This window comes from Artemia franciscana, chromosome 9, assembly GCF_032884065.1.
Source record: "Artemia franciscana chromosome 9, ASM3288406v1, whole genome shotgun sequence".
Lineage (NCBI taxonomy): Eukaryota > Metazoa > Arthropoda > Branchiopoda > Anostraca > Artemiidae > Artemia > Artemia franciscana.
In genome coordinates this window covers 38467625-38490879 of record NC_088871.1, presented here as the reverse complement: position 1 = coordinate 38490879, position 23255 = coordinate 38467625, and the positions used below count along the sequence as shown (strand labels likewise).

General features: G+C 33.9%; 1 protein-coding gene across 1 annotated transcript in view; it reads right to left on the bottom strand.

Moving 5' to 3' along the window:
- LOC136031386 (lariat debranching enzyme-like) overlaps positions 1 to 23255 on the bottom strand; it is a 57234-nt gene that overhangs the window by 4742 nt on the left and 29237 nt on the right. The window contains exons 5-8 of the mRNA XM_065710908.1: positions 22761 to 22887; positions 19344 to 19561; positions 7759 to 8045; positions 4366 to 4530 (exon numbers count right to left, since the gene is read on the bottom strand). Of these exons, the coding sequence (XP_065566980.1) occupies positions 4366 to 4530; positions 7759 to 8045; positions 19344 to 19561; positions 22761 to 22887 (797 nt within the window). The remainder of the gene's footprint in view (positions 1 to 4365; positions 4531 to 7758; positions 8046 to 19343; positions 19562 to 22760; positions 22888 to 23255) is intronic.

Genomic DNA, 23255 nt, shown 5'->3' with positions numbered 1-23255 from the left:
TGTTTCCTTTTAAATTATCTTCAATAATAAGAACAATATGTCTTTTCATTTTTCAAGAAAAAAAGTAAATTAAATCTACAAAATTCAAGTTATTCGGTGACTTATAATACATAAGTCACTTAAAATTGAGGAACATCCTAAGTGCCGAAAATTTATTTTTGCACTTAAAACGTGTCAATTTTGAACCGTAAAATACTTCAGAGCAAGGAATGAAGTTAGAAGTGACTTCCCCCACGAATAGATCGTAACGAAATTGGTAAAACAGGACTGAACCCCCTCCCCCGGCTCCACCGGAATCCAATAGTGAATCCACTAAAATTATAGCCATATTTGCAGAGAAACATTATAGTACGGATATACAGATAGCCAAATTTTTTCCAATGACTGTACCAAAAACGATCCTTCAGGTTTCAAAGCCCTCAAGTAATTTAAACCAGGGAGGAAAGCAAAAATAAATCAGTAAGAACTATAGACACATTTTTGGGAAAAATTCAATTTTTGGGGAAAATCACAACTTATTTTCAGCACTTAATATATTCCGATTTTGAATGGCAGAATACATTACGGAAAAAAAGGAGACTAGAATCAGTAGGGAACAATAAAATGACTAGACTAGAATTGCTCCTCTCCCTCTTAAAATCCAAAACTAAATCCTTTAGAATTCTATACACATTTTTAGAGAAAAAACTTTATAGCCCAAAATATACCAAATAATTGTTCCTAACGTCCATCAGCTTTCAAACCCCATCAGTTTTGAATTCAGACTGAAAATATTATTAAACCTAATAGTAATGACTCGAATTATAAGCAATAATATGATTGGTGTAGCCAGACCTTTCAGCCAGTGATCTAGATGTTTCTTCCAATGACAGACCAGATTCTTGAAACAAGATTCAGAATTATCAGTGGAACAAAGAGGTTTATAAAACTGGGTAGTCGAATTGCAGACTGCACAATAGACGAAATTATAAACCCAACATACAACTCGGGAAACACCATAATCCAAACCCGTAATCTTTATTTCAGAAAAAGTTGTCAGACTTCCAATCCTGAATATGAATTCACGATCCCGATTGTTGGTGATCGTTGGTGGCCTTAGATCGACCTTTTGGAGGTTACTAAAAACCCCAACATACAATAAAATTATTAACTAGTACGAGTTGAATGGATTTCACAAATTGTGTGGTATTTAAAACTCCTACACCTACGCTAATGAATCAAAACTGCTATTCAAGAGTGATAGGGCCAAATCGACCGAGTGAATAAATATGTCAATTGCAAGAAAAGGGCTATACAATTTGATTTGGATATGTCACCTTCCCCCTTAATCGCTCTTATGAGAACTGTCAAACAAATTATTTGTCTTACTTAATACAGTTGCAGGGATTACGCAAGAAGCCCGATTGAGGAGCAAAAAAATTATTTTCTTTCCAGAATGGCAGAGATCAGAAGAAGGGGTTAAACATGCTGACAAATCTACCACTATTTAAATAAATTGAAAATAGCAACAAAAAACAACACTTCGTCTCAAAATTCGGTTAAGATGAAAAATAAAAAATCTTTTCATTTCTTTAGCGTCAATTTTTTCTTATTTTACGTCACAATATTTGCTTTATGAAAAACCCTTCCAAAATTGTATAATATAAACACTTTTAGGAAGACATTCGTGAACAAGTGGGCGGGGAAATAGGTTTGCATGGGTCGCAAAACTCATATTGAAAATCTAAAAATCATATTTTTTTAACTTATATTTTTTTTTAAGGGAAAACACTTCCGAAAGAGGATCAACCGTTGTACAAATTCAGCTACAAAACTTCATAACCAAGTCTCTTCATTCAAGAAACGCAAATGTGAAACAATAGTTTTGACAATATACGTACATACCTGTAAACAAGTCAAGGGGCTGGATCCCCCCGAAAAAACTGAAAAGTAGTAGCCTAAGAATTCCGTTTTTTTGCATTTTAAACCCTCCCCCTGGAAAAGAACTCTGATCCCTTATCCCATGGTTCAAGCCTGGAGTAAAGCAGCACGAAGATATGTGACATAACCGCCAGCAACAGCTCAGTTTGCAAACTAATCAAGTTTACTAGTCGGTTACTACTCCTACTCAAAAAAATCTACACACTGTTAAGCCACCTGCAACCAGCACATTGGCGAACACTCCTCCTTTATTCTAATCTATTCAAAGACCCTGTTTCTTGGAGGAATGTCCCGAAATTTCAGTGTTTGGGAGCTTCCTGTGAGGGTGTAAAAGAGAGGCTTTGAAGAGATTGGGATGGCAGAGGAGCGTAAGTAACTGTGTTGGCCCTCAAGTGGCTTGGAGCTGCGATGATTTTTTAGTAGTATTCTTTGTACCTAAAAGTCGATTGTTGCAGAGATCCCTAAACAACAACTGTGTCTGTTTCGAATTAAAAATACAAATCAGCTAGGCAGCTGTAGACAATTAGAAATGGTGATATACTGGTGAATAGCATTGCCATCCCACCCCTACCTGATAAAATATTAAATTATTATCAAAGGGAACTCCATGCCCTTTAAAAATCCTCTAATGGGAGAAATTTTCAGCAGAACAAATTCCTCTAGCAAAAACAAGATTTAATTTTATTTACACCGCTTATTTATGAAGTTACTTTAAAAACTTACAATTCAACATTTTAGGAATTATTAAGTAACCACATAGTATTAGATAAACAATCCTTCAATCTTCCCCAATGAGCCCAATCTTGATTGATAAGTAAAGTTTTGCTTGCTTTTAAATAATGGAGATCCAATTTTTCTCTTGGGAAGAACAATACTTACACAGCGTTGGAACTTCCACACCCGTGCCTTCGGGAGTTTTATTATTTCTCTTATAAATAATTATAACCTATTTCACCTGCTTTTGCCTTTTTGCCAAATAACCACCCCCCCTCCCCCAATGTTGTATCTTAACCGAAACATGGCGTTACAGCCTTTTTCACAGAGCATTAAAGATATTTTATAAAAAAAATTGTAAGTAAGCTCTAAGAAGTGCCCAGGCCTCCTTTAAAGAAAAAACAGGTAGCCTGTAGCAACTAATTTAGAATCGTAAGACCTAATAATTTTTACTTGTTCGAAGTCTATTACAAAGTAAAGCATATTTTATCCAAAATCTCATTTTTGGGAAATTCTAGTCGAAAGTTAGAAGCATTTCAAGCTTACAGAAAAATTAACCCTTTCATGAATGACCAGTTCAGCCCCCTTGTAAGCTTCAAATGGCGTAGATTTTGATCAAACAATTAAAATCTGAAATATGCTTCATTACATGTAGATCATTACATAGATTGCGAATTAGTAGGTATACGGCCTCAGTTTGTTCGGAGAATATATTTGGATTGGAGGGGAAATGGATTTTTGATTGGGGAGAAAAGAAAGTATCAAGGGAGAAAAGGGGAGAAGGTAGAATCTATTGCTTGTCCTATGTGTGGATCTCAGGATGAAAGTTTAATACATTTTTTGTGTGAATGTGTCGAATTGAATGAGTGGAGGCGAGAGATGTATGGTAAAGAAAAATTGAATGAGATATGGATGGTAGATAGACTGAAAGAGACAAATTTCCTGAGTATTAAAAGGATAGCAAGATTTGTAAGGATTGCAGCGGCACAATGGGAGCGTTTTCTTTAGATAGTATTAATTTAATTTAGTTAATTTGTTGTTTGTTTTTTGTTATGTAAATTTCCTATGGCCCACGGGCTTTTTCTGGAATAAATTATTATTATCATTATTATTATTATGCTTGACAATGCAAGTAATAGAAAATGTCTCATTGCTAACTTAGTACTTTTAGAACTCTTTCTTTCTTTTTTTCTGAAGAAAGGGTTTATTAATGGACAATAATAACAACAAAACCTGAAGCAAAGCTTCTAGTTACGTAGACTTTCGTGCGACCGCAAACCCTCATAGGTTTTCTCTAGAGCAAAAGTATTGTTTAGTTTCTTAATTTATTTGTCAATGTGAAAATAAAAATCTTAATCTTAAATCTTAAAGGTAAATAATCATCAATATAGAAAAACTTGTGAAAGGTGACGACAATCAACTACCAAAAACAAAACAAGAAACGACAAAAATCAAATAAAAAACCCTTCGGTACCTCCCATCATCAATCCCTCAAACTTAAAAAAAATCAACAATTTGATTAATTTAATAAATAAAGCATCAATCCTTTTCATGAATCCAAAAGCAATGGCCTTTCAGTAGCCTTTGGAACTCACTAAGGTTTGATTCTGAACAATATTCCGTGGCAAATTAAAAGAATAGTACAAATAGCAGCACTTAATTCTATAGCCTTAAAACGGTATGTAACAACTAAATTACATTAGAAGTCGTTCTCCAATTAAAAGTACATACCTGACCGGTTGAAATTAGGCGTGCTCCTGGAGAAAGAAGGCAAACGGGGAGTGGAGTTCAAAGTGGAGCTTGGTGTCGATCCCTGTTTATCAACAAAGAACAATCCAGGCGAGCCAGTATCTTCAGAATCAGTTGAAATGCTTATATCAGTTTTTTCATTGGTACCTTAAAAAAAAGGTGAGACAATGAAGAGTTTGAAGAAAAGTGTAAAAATAAGTAATCCCTACTGAATTCCCAATGTTTTCTTGAATTCAGCCATTAATTATAATGAAGATAGCTTACTGTCAATCTGTTTTATTTCCCGTCCTTCGGTGATTCAAACACATCCATAATTTTCTCCATGCCGTGCAATAGGAGAGAAAATCATTCCAAATCGAGCAATATATCACTCTAGTAGGTATATCATATTACTTAAAACGACCAATGAGATAATAAACAATACATTGGCTCTTAAATTTTTAATCACTTCCACCAAGTTGATTTTAATTCAACTAAGCTTCAACTTGGTGGAAGGGATGAAAAACTTAAGAGCAATGGCTAATTAGAGTAAAGCCAAGGCAGACAGTCTCAGGGAAAGGTAAAGCTGGCATAATTTTTTCAGAATAGTATAAAAATGATTCATTTCACTTGTCGCTTCTAGATAGGGGAGCAAATCCCCTCATATTCTTAATATTCAACCCCTCGTCAATACCTCGCTCTTTACGCTAAAGTCCGATTTTTGATCAAATTCTTTAAGAATGACCGCTGAATCACAAAGGCCGTTTAATTTAAAATTTTTTTTTAATGTCTAATTGTTTTTTAAATAATACTGGAAAATTTTTCCCCCATGAAAAATTCCTCCGTGGAAATATCCTCCAACGTAACCCAATTCCCCCGACTTTTTAATAAAATTCATTTCACTTGTTGATAGATAGTCTATTATCTATCCATATTATGTTGAAAGCAACAAAATATAGTTGCTTCACTCTAGCGTTGAGACCTTTATAAATTTATGTTCATTTCTTTCCTTAACGTGAAAAGCGTTGACAGGTGTCTTGTCGTACAACTAAATCTCTTCTCCTATTGGGAAAAATTTCTCCGTCAGGTAATATTTCTAAGCCGTTTGTTTCAGTTCCTAAAGAAATCTCAATGGAGCTTTCTGTCAAGAAAGCAATAAAGTTAAAGATACAAGTTTTGAATCAAAGGAATAGGATACAGTTTGAGGCAAAACTTTTACAAATTCAAAGTTTACTCTGACATCAACCTCTTGATATAACTAAGTTAAGGATGCGCTTTGAAGACATTGGATTTTAGCTAAAGATTAATATAAGCTTAAAACATGGACAGGTGCATCATTCATGGGAGAGACAAAAAAACAACACCGTCTTTGACCAAAATGAAGCCGCACTTGACGATGTTGCAAAAAAGATGCTCCAAAAACAAATTTCTTTTTAAGATATACAGTCTAAATATATCTTGTTTTTACTTTTTACTTTTTGTTGTTTTTGTTTCTTTTTTTTTCTACTAATAGAGTTATTTACTTCATTCAGGAGCTTATCCCTAGCCCTACGAGTTTTTGATGCCCTCTTTTTGGTGATTTATTTTGATGTATTGTTTTGTAAAGAAATATGTATTTAAAGAGAACGTGCTATTTTTGGTAGAAAAGCATGGTGACCCTGCTCAAAGTTAAAAATCAGAACCCCAAACCCGTTTAAAAAGAATTATCTCCCACTGTTCCACCAAAGAATGCATCGGTCGAATTCTCATGAAAAGAAAATGCTATTTTTATCCAAATAAACATTATATACTTTTCATTCATTGATTCTAACTAAACTTGATGCCAAGCATTAGAAAAGACAGGTGAATATATTGAAGTAATTTGTTTAAGGAACACCTCGAGTGCGAAGGTCTCATTAGGGTGACACAGCAACTGTGAACCATGGGTCAAAGTCGCGAAGCACTTAAGGCGACTTTGTCGGATTGGAGTCGAACCATATATAGGCAAAAAAGTCCTAGCTACTAATCCTACCAACTTTGACTGCGATTCAATAGACCCAAAGTACGATTATGTATAACAAGAATGTAATGCTTACCCCACAGAGATCGAAAAATATAGACCGTAGTTATAGCTTTTGACCCATTTTTTTTTAAATCGGTAATTCGTTTCATCTTAAGGCAGTCCCTTCCATCAATCTTCATTTAAATTCTTTTAGCAGTTCTTTCGTTTGTTTGAAAATGGCCAAGCAATTAGATTTATGAAGACATTTTGATGACCTATGCCCCCCCCCCTCCGTAGAGGCATGGTAATGACCAAATAGTGGTATAGCTATTAATTCCCATGAAGTTTGGTTGGAATCCAAAGCCCCCTTTTTGTTGAAATACTTATGGCAATAATTACGACTCGCTTCCGCCTTATTCTCCCCCAAAAAAGGTCAAATCGTTCCGAATTTCTAAGAAGAAGAACTAAGACATTAATTACCACATCTCACCACGTTTGGTTGATATCTGACGACCTTTTTTGAACGATGTCTGACAAGAAGATTTAGGGTCGTCTTTCTCCTCCCACAAAGCAGTCAAATCAGCTCTAACTCCAAAAAAAAAGAGTTAGCGGAAGAGTTTAGCTGAGCTCCAACAGGCCCTTAAAAATCCGAAAAGGCAGAACTAGAAGACTTATTTCTACTTCCCATAGAACTTGATTAAAATTTTATAACACATTCGGACAAATATTATTATGACAAGAACTTAGCGACCCTATCCCATAGTGGAGGTCAGAATGAGTAAAAGTAATAAAAAACACAACTAGGCAACTTGCCCATAGGCCCAATCGAGCTTGGTTGAGATCCAATAATCCCTTCTGCTAGCAGTCTTTGTAATGAGGATTCATATTTCTCTTTTTAGTAAGTCAGATCAAGTTCTGATTCCTAAAAAGCTAAGCTAGGGCATTTGCTCTTACTTCCCACCAGGCTAGGTTGAGATTTGACAGCCTATCCGGTAGATGACGTATCACAGAAAAAGACCCACCCTCATACGTCAGAATGGGTAAGGACCCCGAAAGCGTCAGCCAGGATACTTACTCTTTGGTTAAGTTCTAATAACTAGAGTTCTAGTGGCAAGAATATAGGGATTCCTTTCCCACAAAGGTCACATCGGGTCCAGGCCCTAAATAGACATAACTAGAACACCAGCCTAGATTTTTTGCCCAGATTTTTTTTTTTAATTGAAGTCTCGGTGTCATTTTTATTTGGCAGTTTTACAATACTTTTCTAATAATTAAAAAATATACATATAAAAATCAAATACTATAGTTCTTATTGATATATACTTCTTATCTTATACTTACTTATATTCTTATACTTACTTCTATATACTAGAAGAATATCACTTTTTAAGAATGAAGAAAAAAAAACAACTTACCACTGAGTGTAACATCAAGCTCACTTTCCTCAACTACAGAGACATCTACTCGTTTCTTGGCCGGTGCCCTACTTGACAATATCACCTCCACTGGGTCATCTACACCCAATTTATCACAGAAAGATTCCGTCTGTGGATTTTTCAAAGGATCAGGTACTACTCCGTCGAATCGATGTCTACCATTAAACACAGGGGCTGTTCTAATAAAGTTTTCGGGTATTCTTAAGTCAGGATTGAATGCTGACTTGACTTTAGCTAGTTCTTCTTTAGTCGGTCGGAAGTCCCACCTGCCAAATATCGCTTTTTTAGTTTTGCATTTGTTTTTAGCCCTTGCTTTATCAGTTCCAATTTTGGTTGTTTTTTTTTTTAACTCTTAAACCTGCGAATTTTAACATGGTGGACAATTTCTCGAGTGAGGTGTTCAATAACCAGCAATTTTCCTATTAGTGACGAGATACGTGATTTTTTTTTTATCTCATGTTCGCGATGTATTTATTTTATTAATGAAGTTTGTTGTTGTTCATTTTAAGTACAAGGGAATCAAGCTTCGCTCGGTGAAAAGAAAGACAGTTTAGTTCTTTTAAAGTAACTTTGACGTCATTCATATGAAATGTGTTTTCCGAAAATTAATTAATCCCCTAACAAATTTCCCAAAGTCGAGATCATTTTTTTAAGTCTAGATTGTTATTACAAAGATCTTCGTAATATATAAGAACGTACTATATAGAATATCTAACTTTTTTCTTCTTCCGACAGTGGCGCCCATTCACAAACATATAGGAGGGGATGCAAGTTTCGAAGTTTGGGGGGGGGATAAAGTTGTCTCTTTTTAATTTTGCAACGAAAATACAAAAAAAGAGAACATTTAATGAAAATACCCCAGAAAGATGTTTTTCAAAATCAAGGAGGGGAGTAAAAAATCAAGAGGGCATATAACCTTCCCCTTTGTCACCTGACACCAATGTCTTCCACTCAATATCGGAAGATCTAAATTCAACAGCATTGCAATTTAAACATAGACAGGTTAAACTAGGGTATTGTAACGAAACTTTGAAATGAATATCTTGCTTAAATATTACTGAATATGGCAACTTTTATTTCGCGGATAATCTAAAAACTTAAGATTTATTTTAAGTACTAATGAAGGATTAAATTGTTTTTTTAAATTGGCCCTTCTTATATATACTGGATTAATTCACTTCATTCAGTAAAATAGTTCCTGATGAGACTGTTTACTTTACCGCAATTAATAATAATTCATTTGCTTATATAAGCGCAGCAGTTATTTTGCTCGAACCTTTAGGAGGGGGAAGGTTCTCTGAAGGATATGAAGGGGTCGCTGCATTATCTCTTTTCTGTATAACTGTAAACACATAAACTTAATGCACAAACATACACTATTACTTGCTTTCTTTATTCCAAATACTTCCAAAAAATAGTGTTGAAACTAGGAATTTACACAAGACATCCAACATGAATCAACATTGAAGAAAATAAAAAATTAATTTTCTTAATGGAAATGGTGCAGCGTGATCATTCCCGAACAGAAAGAAATATCTAAAAAACTTGGAAAGATATTAAAACAAACTTTTTCAACGGAATTGAGAAAAAATTTGAATAACACTGTAAGAAAAACAAAAACAAAATATCCCAAACAGGAGGTTGCTTTTGAGAAGGGCACAAATTCTTAATCAATCTCTTTTCGCTCCAATTCACGAAAAATAAACTTTAAATACAACTATGAGAGAAGTTCAAAGACAAAAAAAAGAAGTTTACTATAACTTCACAAAAGCAAGTAGATTTTAAGGATAATGGTGTCGATTAAATATAGAAGACGTATTCCAGAACTCAATTATAGTTACTAATAACTGATTATTTATTATTATTTTCGGTATTCAGAACAGACAACAATGTTAAGCCTTCTTCAATATTATAAGCACTCTAGCCTAAATTTATTGTTATCTGGCATTTTTAGGCTGAAGGTAAATAATAAATGATTATTATTATGGATGGACTCACAAACTGAAGGGAGGCTCAAGCCACAAAGGACCTTGCTTTCATGCAAAAAAAAGTACCAATAAACATTGGACAACTGATTCCCCCTTGGGTGGGATATTTTGAGGTAGGCCTTATATATCTCTTTATTCAGTGTATATTGGAGCCTTCTTTGGTAGTGCTAAGGTGTCCAACATTGTTCCCCTCCACCCAGAGAGCCCCAAGCACCACTTTCAGACCAGCTTGGGGAAGCAAACTCATCCGTCAAAAGAGAGGAAAGAGCTATCCGCCACTCTCGAGTCACCAGCGGCATTTAATCTTCAGAATCTCCACTACCAAGAGAACTTCTTTCTCCCCTCTCAGATTACTCCTCAAGGGATCTTTCCTTGTCCCCACAGTCGGCACTTTATATGTCCAAAGGGGTTCTTTTTGGCTTCACTCCATCCAATTTCGGCAGGATAATCCACACAATACCCTGCTTCATCGTCAGACACTGGATAGAATTGCTAATGGCTGGAAGGTTGCTAAAGTAGCAGAGCTCTATTTGTGTCTACTACTCTCAGGGGAATTATGTGAAGGTTGTAACCACTACCCCTAAACACATTATTAATGATCATTACGTGATAAACTAGTGCTGGAGCACAGACCATGGCTTAAGTAAATATGCCAAAATTACGTGAGATCAGAACGACACACTTTGTCAAATTAAAACGCATTCAGTAGATTGAAGCTGGTATGCCAAAGTCAAAGTGAAAACAGTGAATTCAATGAAACTTTACGGATTAGAAGAACAGAGGCGGACTTTTGGTGAGAGGTATAGGGGGCACTTGCCCCAGGCGCAAAAATTTTAGTTTCTCAAAATTTCAAATAAATAATCTAACGATTTTAATATTTTTTTTTATTAAAGTAGTGGACATAGTTGGCAGTAAGCATGAGCAAACTGAATCAGAAATTTTCATTTTCCCATATCTTCATCACCATTTCTTGAAAAATAAAAACAAGAAGACCGGATTTAACTAATTTTATTGCTTTTTTGTAATATTCTGTATTCAAATTTTGTTAATAAATAAAAAATTTGTTCATAAATAACAATTTTGTTAAAAATTTTTGGGAGACAGGGGCGGGGGACGCTTATCAAGATTTTACCCCGGGTGCAAGAGATGCCAAAGCCGCCACTGTAGAGGACAGAATTTTTCGAATGAGCCGAAACAGAGGCGAATCAATTGTCCACCAATATAAAGATATTTTTGTCAGCTGAACTGAAATCCCGTTACCAAAGCCTAATTCAATTTCTCTCAGAATCTAGCTTAAAACGCCAAAAAAAGGAACACAAAGGGGTTGAGCTGATTCCTTATTAAGGATAGGCTAGGCATAATAACAAGTATGGTAAAAAATCAAGTAATACTCAGTCAATAATAAGTTGTAACAAGTTGATAAAAAATCAATTTACGACTTATTATAAATTATTGTGCCAAATTGTAAATGGCTTTCATGCAACAAAATTGACAAATAACTGAAAAGAAGAAAGATAAAATTTCAACTCTTGCGCTTTGGTATAGCGAAACTTCCATGGAGGAGTTTCAAAAAGCTTTTTCTAAAATGTTTACAGCGATCCTTATAAACTGTGGATATATTAATTAATCCTCAATTTTTGTACTTATAAGGGTTATAAAAGTATAGCAATAATAATACTAGTATTCAAACCTACCATAAAAACCCTGGAAACACAAGCCAGGATTAAGTCATCTTCGTAATGTGATAATTTTTTTTAGACCAAGAGCCACTATAATTATTTTACAACTCTGAAATTTAACAGTTCTAACGGTAAATGTAACGATATTTAACGGTTCTATGGGGAAAAAAGGCTTTTTTTTCTTTCTTCCCAGGGAACTCACAATCCCAGCAAAAAAAATTAACTAATATTATAGTATTAACTAATTATTTGTTTAGAATTATTACTTTACATAGAAGGTGTGTACTGAAAAGAAAAACGAAACAAAAACCCATGCACTCTATTAACAGAATAAATATTTTAATATGAGAATGCACCAGTACCATTTTGCCAAAAAATTGTTTAAGCAGTATAATTGAAAAACATACAAAGATGATAAGGTATCCACAAAACTTCCTGAAAATCATTTTTCAATTCATGATTATAAACCTTAATTTTAAATTAATGTAATATATATTTGAACAATAGCGGTAATAAGAGAGCAAATTACTGTACATTCTCCTGCTTAGAAAAAACATATAAATATGAATAAATAGTATGACAATTTATGCGCATATTTAGCTATGATATACGATGCATGTATCCTATAAGGTTTAAAAATAATATCCTTTCCGTGTTACAAAGGTTGGTTTCCCATTAACAGAGTACATATTTGAAAATGGGTGGTAGTGAAAGTGGATATAAAGAGTGGATACTATCCAGAAGTCACGCAAGTGGTTCCTCTTCAATAAATCAAAGTCTGTCTCATTTATTTTATTATTTTTAAATTATAGTCTTTTTAAATTAAAAGACTTTTTCAATTTATAGTCTATTAGAATTATACATAGAGTAAAATCAGGACCGTATCCAGATTTTTTCGGGGGGAGGGGGAGAGGAATCAAACCCCCTAAACCACCACCACTCTGGATAAGGCCTTGAGTAAAATGTCATTTAAAAAACCATAATCGTAAAAAAACCATAGTGTAGAATATTATCATGACTAGGTCGGTTCCACGATAACATCTTGAATATTGTTATTTAATAAATAATTGATTCTTTCAAACAGTTCGTGGTAACGAACGGAATTTCGATGCTAAAAGATATATCAAAAGAATCGGATTTTTATGCTGATTTTAAATATATAAGTTTCATCAAATTTAGTCTTTGCCATCAAAAGTTACGAGCCTGAGAAAATTTGCCTTATTTTGGAAAATAGAGGGTAACACCCCTTAAAAGTCATAGGATCTTAACGAAAATCACACCATCGCATTCAGCGTATCAGAGAAACCTATAGAAAAAATTTCAAGGTCCAATCTACAAAAATGTGGAATTTCGTATTTTTTGCCAGAAGACAAATCACGGGTGCGTGTTTATTTGTTTTTTTTTGTTTTTTTTTCCAGGGGTCATCGTATCGACTAAGTGGTCCTAGAGTGTTGCAAGAGGGCTCATTCTAACGGAAATGAAAAGTTCTAGTGCCCTTTTTAAGTGACCAAAAAATTGGAGGGCACCTAGGCCCCTTCCCACGCTCATTTTTTCCCAAAGTCAACAGATCAAAATTTTGAGATATCCATTTTGTTCCGCATAGTCGAAAACCATAATAACTATGTCTTTGAGGATGACTTACCTCCCACAGTCCCTGGGGGAGGGGCTGCAAGTTACAAACTTTGACCAATGTTTACATACAGTAAGGGTTACTGGGAAGTGTACCGACGTTATCTGGGGGATTTTTTTGGTTTGGGTGTGGGGTTCAGGGGAGGGGGCTATATGGGAGGATCTTTCCTTGGAGGAATATTTCATGGGGGAAGAGAAATTCAATGAAAAGGGCGCAGGACTTTCTAGCATTACTAAAAAAAAAACAATGAAAATATAAACATGAAAAAGTTTTTTCAATTGAAAGTAAGGAGAAGCATTAAAACTTAAAACGAACAGAGATTATTACGCATATGAGGGGTTCTAAAAATACTTTAGCATAAAGAGCGAGGTATTTAGGAGGAGATAAATACTTCGCTCTTTATGCTAAAATTTTTTTAAATAATTTCAACTATTTATTCTACGGCCTTTCTGATTCAGGGGTCATTCTTAAAGAATTGGGACAAAACAAGATTTAGTGTGAAGAGCGAGGTATTAACGAGGGGACCAACCCCCTCACACATATAATCGTTAAAAATTAAAAGATCTAGTTGCCTTTTTAAGTAACAAAAAATTGGAGGGCAACTAGACCTCCTTCCCCACCCCTTATTTCTCAAAATCGTCTGATCAAAACAAAGAGAAAGCCATTTAGCCAAAAAAAGAATTAATATGATAATTTCATTTTAATAATTTATGCACGGAGAGCCAAAATCAAACATGCATTAATTCAAAAACTTTCAGAAATTAAATAAAAAAAACAAGTTTTTTTAAATGAAAGTAAGGAGCGACATTAAAACTTAAAACGAACAGAAATTACTCGGTATATGAAAGGGGGTTTTCCTCCTCGACACCCCGCTCCTTGAGCTAAAGTTTGATTCTTTCTCGCAACTCTACTTTTTAAAACAATAAAAAACTTTAGCGTAAGGAGCGGGGTGTCGAGGAGGAAAGCCCCTTTCATATACGGAGTAATTTCTGTTCGTTTTAATTTTTAATGTCGCTCCTTACTTTCATTTAAAAAACTTGTTTTTTTATTTAATTCTTTTAGACTCCAATCGGTTCCACAAAAGAAAAATCTGCAACAAAATCAAATTGTGGACCAATTGAAAGATTTATGTTATTCAACTTGGAGCTGAAAAGATCCTAATTGTAGAAATATTAATATTTTCTTTATTTGCGTGACATGAAACGAGGTCTTCATAGTGATGAGACACACTCATATTATTCGATCCCTGTCATAAAAAGTCACTATAATTCAACTAATATCACCCACCACATATAGTTGCAGGGTGTTCACCATTATTCTCGACAAAAAGCATCTTAAAAACTCACAGAAAGCATTTTGGGCCTGCATATACTAGCAAACTATAAGTAGCTGAAATTGTTTCCCGACGCAAATTTTAGGTTTTTGCTTATTAATTCCTTAGAAATGCCCTCTAGAATATTTTCTATGGGTTACTAGCGGCTCAGTTAAACTATACTACGGCACTGTATATCATGTGCTATACGTGTCTATTTACTGGTATTGGACTGAATTATTGAGGGCATATTGGGGAGTTTCCGGTTTTAGGTTCTTAAGGATTCAAATGAAACTTAAGCTAGGATATTCGAAAACCGTTGGAGACCGGGGCCCTTTATAAAGGACGAGTTTTATCTAAACTACACTCCAGCCTTTGTGAGCATTCCTTGCTTTTTATGCCGATATTTTTTTAACATCTAATACTTTTTCTAAGAAGTCTTTCTAATAATAGTGAATTAGTAGCCTACGAATCCAGACCAGCTTTTACTGGTATCTTAAATTTTTGCTTTACCTGTAAATTATTTACTTTAAATTCAGCAATGGATATCATTCAAACGTTTCAAATATGAAGATAAATCATTAAATTTTGCACAGCTACGTTTCGGTCTTTTCCACCGTTTTATCTGCTTTTTCTCGTGATTAGGTTCATTTTTCTCGTATTTATGTGTCTTTTGATAGTTTTTGCGTCTTTGACGATTTTGCGTCTTTGATGATTTTGCGTCTTTGATGATTTTATGTCTTTGATGATTTTGCGTCTCTGATGATTTTGCGTCTTTGATGATTTTCTGTCTTTGATGATTTTGCGTCTTTTTTTGGTGATTTCTGCATCTTTTTGATGATTTCTTTTTTTCTTTTTATAGCGTCGCTTTTGTAAAATAATGAGTAAAATATATATGATCATTCCTATGCTATTAACTTAGAATAGCATTTTGTTATATTTATCAAAATTTTATCACGTAAATCATTCATAGTAATGTTTACCACTTTCATACAAAAAAATATATTTTCGAACAGTTCGTGGTAACGAACTGTAGTAAGGAGCGATCCGGCTCAATAGTAACCAAAACTCTAAAAAATTGAATTTTGATATCAATAGCTACATCAAAAGAATCGCATTTTAATGCTGATTTTAAATATATAAGTTTCATCAAGTTTAGTCTTACCCATCAAAAGTTACGAGCCTGAGAAAATTTGCCTTATTTAGGAAAATAGGGGGAAACACCCCCTAAAAGTCGTAGGATCTTAACGAAAATGACACCATCAGATTCAGCGTCTCAGAGAACCCTACTGTAGAAGTTTCAAGCTCCTATCTACAAAAATGTGGAATTTTGTATTTTTTGCCAGAAGACAAATCACGGGTGCGTGTTTATTTGTTTGTTTTTTGTTTTTTTTTGTGTTTTTTTTTCCCAGGGGTCATCGTATCGACCAAGTGGTCCTAGAATGTCGCAAGAGGGCTCATTCTAACGGAAATGAAAAGTTCTAGTGCCCTTTTTAAGTGACCAAAAAAATTGGAGGGCATCTAGGCCCCCTCCCACGCTCATTTTTTTCCTAAAGTCAAGGGATCAAAATTTTGAGATAGCCATTTTGTTCAGCATAGTCAAAAACCATAAAAACTATGTCTTTGGGATGACTTACTCCCCCACAGTCCCTGGGGGAGGGGCTACAAGTTACAAAATTTGACCAGTGCTTACATATAGTAATGGTTATTGGGAAGTGTGTAAGCGTTTTCAGTAGGATTTTTTGGTTGGGGGGAGGGGTTGAGAATAGGGGGATAGGCTGGGGGAGCTTTCCATCGAGGAATTTGTCATGGTAGAAGAAAATTCCCATGAAGGGAGCGCAGGATTTACTAGCATTATTAAAAAAAAACAATGAAAAAAGAAATATGAAAAAGTTTTTTTCAGCTGGAAGTAAAGAGCAGCATTAAAACTTAAAACGAACGGAAATTATTACCCATATGAGGAGCTCACCTCCTCCTAATACCCCAATCTTTACGCTAAAGTATTTTTAGTAATTTCAACTATTTATTTTACGGCTTTGGTGATTCAGGGGTCATTCTTAATGAATTGGGACAAAATCTAAGCTTTAGTGTAAAGAGCGAGGTACTGACGAGGGGGCGAACCCCCTCATATATGTAATAAAAACATGAGAATACAAAACTTCTTTACGTAAGCTAATTTATAAGTTACGTATATCTTTTACTAAAAAAAAGATTCGTAAAAAATTAAAAGTTCTAGTTGCCTTTATCTTAATTAACCAAAAAATCGGAGGGCAACTAGGCTTCCTCTCCCGCTCTTTTTTCTCAAAATCATTCAATCAAAATAAATATACAAATTTCGTTTTAATTATTCCTCTGCGGAGAGCCAAAATCAAAACATGCATTGATTGAAAAACGTTCAGAAATTAAATAAAAAAAAACAAGTTTTTTTTAACTGAAAGTAAGGAGCAAAATTAAAACTTAAAACGAACAGAAATTACTTCGTATATGAAAGGGGCTGCTTCCTCACCAGCATCCCGCTCTTTACGCTAAAGATTTTTTACTGTTTTAAAAAGAAGAGTTTAAAGAAAGAGTCAAACTTTAGCGTCAAGAGCGGGATGTTGGTGAGGAAGCAGCCCCTTTCATATACGAAGTAATTTCTGTTCGTTTTAAGTTTTAATTTTGCTCCTTACTTTCAGTTAAAAAAAACTTGTTTTTTTTTATTTAATTTATAATAGAGAATGTGACCAGTTGCATAATGGCGCTTGCCATGGAGGGATGATATTTGCCCAATAGCTTAATAGCTTTGTTATCTTAGATTTGTAAAAAGTTTACTAGACATATTAATGGACAAACATTAAATGGAAACACAGGTTTTCAAAACAAAACAACACAGGTTTTCAAAGACGAACGTGAAATAGAAAACGCAGGTTTGCAACCAAGAAACATAGTCCTTCGAGTGCCACAAATCACCCAAAGTTTTTGCAACACTTTTAGGAGCCTTTGTACCGAAGATATATTTTACACAGTATCAAGTCCCTCTAACGTAAGAAATCCGTGGAAATTCACAAAAAATACACTAATATAATCTGAGAAAGAATGTAACAATCATTTGTTGCTTTAATATATGTAATTTAAGCTGCAAGTCTAATTTAAAAAAATTGGCTTTCAACATTGAAAACATGTTTTTAAGTCATTATTTAACTAAAAAATTTCCTTTTATTTGTTACTAATAAAACCACGTAGATATAAAACAGCTTTCAAATGAGCCCTAAAATGATGTTAAAGTGCCCACTAAAAGCAAAGAAAAAAAAAGAAAAAAAAATGGAAAAAAGATTAGGGACACGTCAATTCTTCCCATTTGATGCGAATTAAAAAAAAGTCCCCCAAGTGTGTCGAATCGCTCAAGATAGAGAACTATAACTCTCTTATATGGTGTTTTTGGCTATGTTGATTCCAATGGTGCAATTTAATACTATTTACCGAAATTCCTATAAAATTTGACTTCGCGATAAACTTACCATTAAGTTTAATCAAAATATTAGTTACCATTCCTGAATCAACCCAAAATGGTGATGATTCTTCACCTGACAGCTTTTTAAAACACAATTTTAAATTTCGGTTACTATAGAGTAGAGTTCATTCTTTACTAGATTGAATCTGATGCTCCAACGATGAATTATCTTATATCCATAACTTCTGAACCTCGGATAAAAATTACCCCTTATAAACATTTTGACACGTAAATTCTATAACTTTATTTTAGATTGCAACACTTTTAGTCTCTCCATAATTGTTAAATTCACTTTCAAATCCGTCAGACATCCAGCCTATTGGAAACGTATATGAACTACACGTGCTGAAATTTAGATTAGAAAAAACCCTGCACATTCCCATGTTTCAAAGAACAGCAATAAAAAATAAACTAAAAATATGCGAACAAAAATAATATGTAGGATTCAAACCTATTCTTTGAAAGTAAAGATGCTTCCCATGATTACAAAGGATAGTTTCATATAGACAGAATAGATGTTTGAACAAGATGGTATCAAAGGTGGAAATACGAGCAGTGAAATCGGGGAGTATATTTAACAGCCAACATTTTTCTTGAATTTGATAGCTATACAGTACTTAAATAACATCAAAATACTTCTCATTTAAAAATTCATAATAAAAGAAAGAAGACAATCTTAAGATAAAAAAATACATAATATATAACACGATACAGTATATGATATAAATAAATATATTAAAAAATGATAATATAGAAATATAATTATAGATTCTTAACTAAACGGCTCTGAATAAAACTTTTTTTTGTCCCCTGGACCCATTTCAGGTATACTCATACCTGCAAATTACAATTTTCAAAGATTTTTCTTTTGTTGCTTCAAAACTATCTTTAGTTATTTCAAATAAATTTACCTATGGTCGTTTTATGACGTTGACTTGTAGAAATAAATCAGAAAAACTAATGACTTAAGTTTGGCAACGCTTTTGACCATCTAACATTAACAAATTAACAACCTGGTCCTTGATTCCAAAAGACCTGCTAGTTCTTAAAAAAAAGAAGCTAGTTTAGGGTATTTGATGCAATATATTTTTAGCTTTATTTTTACTGATTTTCATCAAACTAACTTTTTCTACGTTAAAACTCTGTACTACCAAAAACTGCACATTTGTACACGGAGGTCTTTTCCGTTAAAAATTAAATTTTGATTTTTCTAATTTTCAAGACATATGACCGTGTCAGTTTCCACTTAGTCGATTCAAAGAATCGGAGACTAATTTCACTGTCCTTTTCAAAGTTCGTCAATGAGAAAAAAGAAAAATTAAATTAAAAAATAAATATAAAATACGATAAATTAATTTAATAAGTTATAAATATGGTAGATAATAAACATAATTAAATCAGTTTTAAAGAATGTAATTCTATTCAATAATAAATAAATTTAAAAAATATGAAAATATACAGTTACCTTCCACTATAGCCAGGACCAGGCATATGTTGAGTCGAATTAACAACTGACAGGAGATGATTAGTCGATTTCAATATGGCTAACCATTCTTCATCGTAATCAAGATAATTCTTATTGGAATTACCATCTGGAAAATCAATTATTTCCAAAAATTTCCGTTTTGGTAAACATTTATCCAAAGCTAAAAACCGAGTCACACTTGCCGGTTTTCCATCTTTCTAAAAAAAAAAAAAATATATTTTCAAAAACCTGTGTCAGGTGAAAACTAATTGAACATGACGATCCACTTCAGAAAACTTATTTTAAAACAGAAAACAACGGAAATTACGCGAAAGTCACATTTATGAGGCGACTAATACATACCAGCCAAGCTTTGGAAGACAATACTAGTATTAAGGATCAAAAAGGTCTTATTCTTTGTTACATGGCATACCTGAGCACAAATGGCACACTTCGAATTTAAATATCTGAATTTTTAATTTTCTACGTAAAAATCGAAGTCTTTTTTGATGTATGTAAATTATATGTAAATTATAAATGAATAGTCAGATCGTTTGAGAACATTTGCTTTGTACATCTGCAACCTAGAAAAGCCTGAAGAGGGCTGAGAGGATCTCGCGTGCAATTCTTCACCTCAAAATGCTCGGAGTCATTGTTATACCTCGTCACATTCATTATGTTGCGGAGCAGCCCTTACTGATTTTTAATTTCTTTCCAGATCACTGGTATGTAGCTTGGGGACAGTAAGAGATAGAAATTCTAAGCTTTTATCTGGTATGAAGAATGTAAAACGGAGAGGAAAAGTTGCGCTGGAGCTTGTAAAGTTTCCAGTAGTATAAAATTCCATGAAAATCGTAGTATAAACAAGTAGTAATAAAAAACTATCTCAGCTAAGGAAGTAAACTTCTTTGGAGGCATGTAACGCCAGGTTTGCGTGGAACATGGAATTATCTTTAATGTACTAGAAATCGGCAATACTGTCCCTTCCAGGTTCCACCGAAACAAAATTACAAAGTTTAGAAAGGTAAATATGGAAATCCATAGTTTAAACTTGTCCTGAAATTAAGGAAGTTTAAATGCCATAACGAGAGCTATGGAGTATTTGAGGGCAGTATTTGGAGGGCTATGCACATAACTGAAGTGCGGTACTTCTAATATGTATATATTTAAGACCCTACATACACTTAAAACACATCAAATAAATTAAAACTGATAACAACTGGAAAGGGGGAGTGCATCTCTTTCACACACAAAACAAATGACAGAAAGATTGAGAAATTTCCCACCCCTCCCCCCCACCAACAAAAAAAAACATACAAGAAGACTTCAAAATTATAATCATATCTACTACGCTTCACAGGTCTTTTAAAAAGAGTATTTTAGGATATTAAGGTGAACTTTCAAGAAATATTATGGGGAGAACTGAACAAAATCAAAATGTGCTACAGTCATGCTGGTTAATCAAAAGGGCGTGTCGGCAATTTTTTTAGAAGCGGGTGAGGGCATTAAGTTGAAACTATAGAGGCAGGTCATTTACCCATTTTTGACACATAAAAAAATAAAGAAGCGTTGCAAGCCCCCCCCCCCCCCTCTGAAAAACACACACACTGGAACACTTCAGAATTATAAATATGTATACTACTGCGCATAGATCTTTTAAAAATTGTCATTAAAAATAGTCAATGTCATCAATATCTAATAATCAATGCCAATAAAAACTTAACAAATGTCATAAAAAATAATCTAAAGATAGATGTCTAAGGTGTTTTACAACTAATATCGAATTCCCAGAAATAAATTAAATTTACTTGAGATATCGTTGCTGACACTCCTAAAGAACGTATCAGACATTTTCGCACGATAACCATGTTCGAATCGTCAAAATATTTGACATTAAATTGACAATTATATTAAATTGCCAATTGTATAATAATTGCCCAAGACCGGTCGCTACGATGTTTTCAAAGCGAGAAACAGTAGGAGAATATGGACCAGGAATATCAAAGCATGAATGGAACATAAATTATCCTGCAAATCCTCCCTTTGAGAGCAGCTTAGCACAGGATTGTTGGCATTCACCTTGTAAGTGAGAAAATATCAGATACGATCTTTAGGCATGACAGTGGGTTTGTGGATATCCTCATTACAAGTAATATTAGTAAAACTTCACTGCTTTCTCTTCATACACACTCCGTTCGGGCTTTCATGCAACTCAATCCCCACTTAAGATATATGTTCCCCCTAAGACAAGCAATTAAATAAACATAGTAAGTAATCAAAGAGACAGAGTAACTATATATTGAAGATTAATTAAAGTCATCCCCTCGTCTTCTTTAGAAAGTCACTTACTTTGGGGTTTTCTAACTGAGCTTGAGCTATTTTAGATGCGGCAAGTTTTACACATCCAAACATAATTCCGGTAGTCACTTTATTGAACCAAAATTAGTCAAACGACGGAATAAAATTAGTCAACGACAAAAATAGTCATAAAGTCAAAATGACATGTAGACATTTTCGAGCCTATCGGCATTTTCGAAAACAAGCGTTCAGAAAGAAATCGACTAAGACATTTTTTTTCAACTTGAAAATCCTCAAAAAGTGACAAGAGTGGAAAATTAATCAGGTTTCCAGTTGAAACAATAAGAGTTGAAAACTAATCAACTAATGAGTAATTATTAAGGTTTATGTTTCCTCTGATTTTGAAACAAGCCTGCAACTATTGCTTACAGTAAAAGGACAATATACTTTTATCACTGGATCCACTTGTCCCAGAACTATCCATTCACCAAGCCAGAATAATGGTACAACTTATATTTCTTCTTGTGGAAGGATCTGAACTTGTTTAAAAAATAGGAAAATTGTCTTTCTTTCTAAGGATTTTCAACCATTTTTCAACCTATTTTCAAACTAATAAAAGATATTTCCCGAATTTCAAAATGTAACTTGACGGACGGATAGAATTGAATCCAAAATATTAAATGATATCAAAATAGCCGTCTTTCCTTTGATTATGAAAATTATACGAGAGCAGAAAAACAACACACTAAAAATTGAACAGGGAACAGAAGCCTTAAATAGAAACCTTTCTAATTTCATACTTCATTATCTGAACAATAAAATTGGATTAAAGGAAATCAAAAATCCAAAGCCATAGTTTGCTCTCACCTTAATTATCCACCTTTCCATGAAAATTTCTAATCTTACTTACATACATGAAGGAGGAAGAGAGGAGGGACGAAGTACCCCTTTAAAATTTGCTCAAAGGCCCACAGGATATCTGGGCCTTAAAAGAGGATTTTTGAGGTATTCACCAAGAATCATTTTTCACTATTCATTAAAACCACACCAGTTTGTTATCCAAGCATTTCTATAAGCATATTTGTAGGACTAGTTCATGCTTGAAAAAAAATTCTTTACCTCTTCGTGATTCACTGTGGCCGTAAAACGAACGTGCAAATGAGCAGCAAACCAATGAGCAGGTCTAACATCTTCTAATAGCAGTTCACCAGCACGACTTCCCAGTGTGTTTTGTTCCACTTCTTCTCTAAGAAATGACACAAATTATCAAAGGCAATGCAATTTTTAGCAATGACAGATTAAATTTATATGCTGCATTAAACCGACATATTTGATAAAATGATAAGATTCTAATTTGATAATATGCCTGATACAAAGTAGATTTTTACAACTAGAATAATCGAAACAAATACTAATGTAGGCAAGGCCGTTTCCAGGAGGGGGGACTCAAGATATGCCCCCTCCGGCTTTTCAGCTCAACTCGTAAAAATATAATAAAAGGTAGAAAAACAAATTTTTTGTTTGTTTTTAAAGTTCTTTTTTTACCACCTACCGGAAAAAATAAAACCCCTTAAAAAAGAATCCTGGATACGCCCTTGAATGTAGGATCGAAAA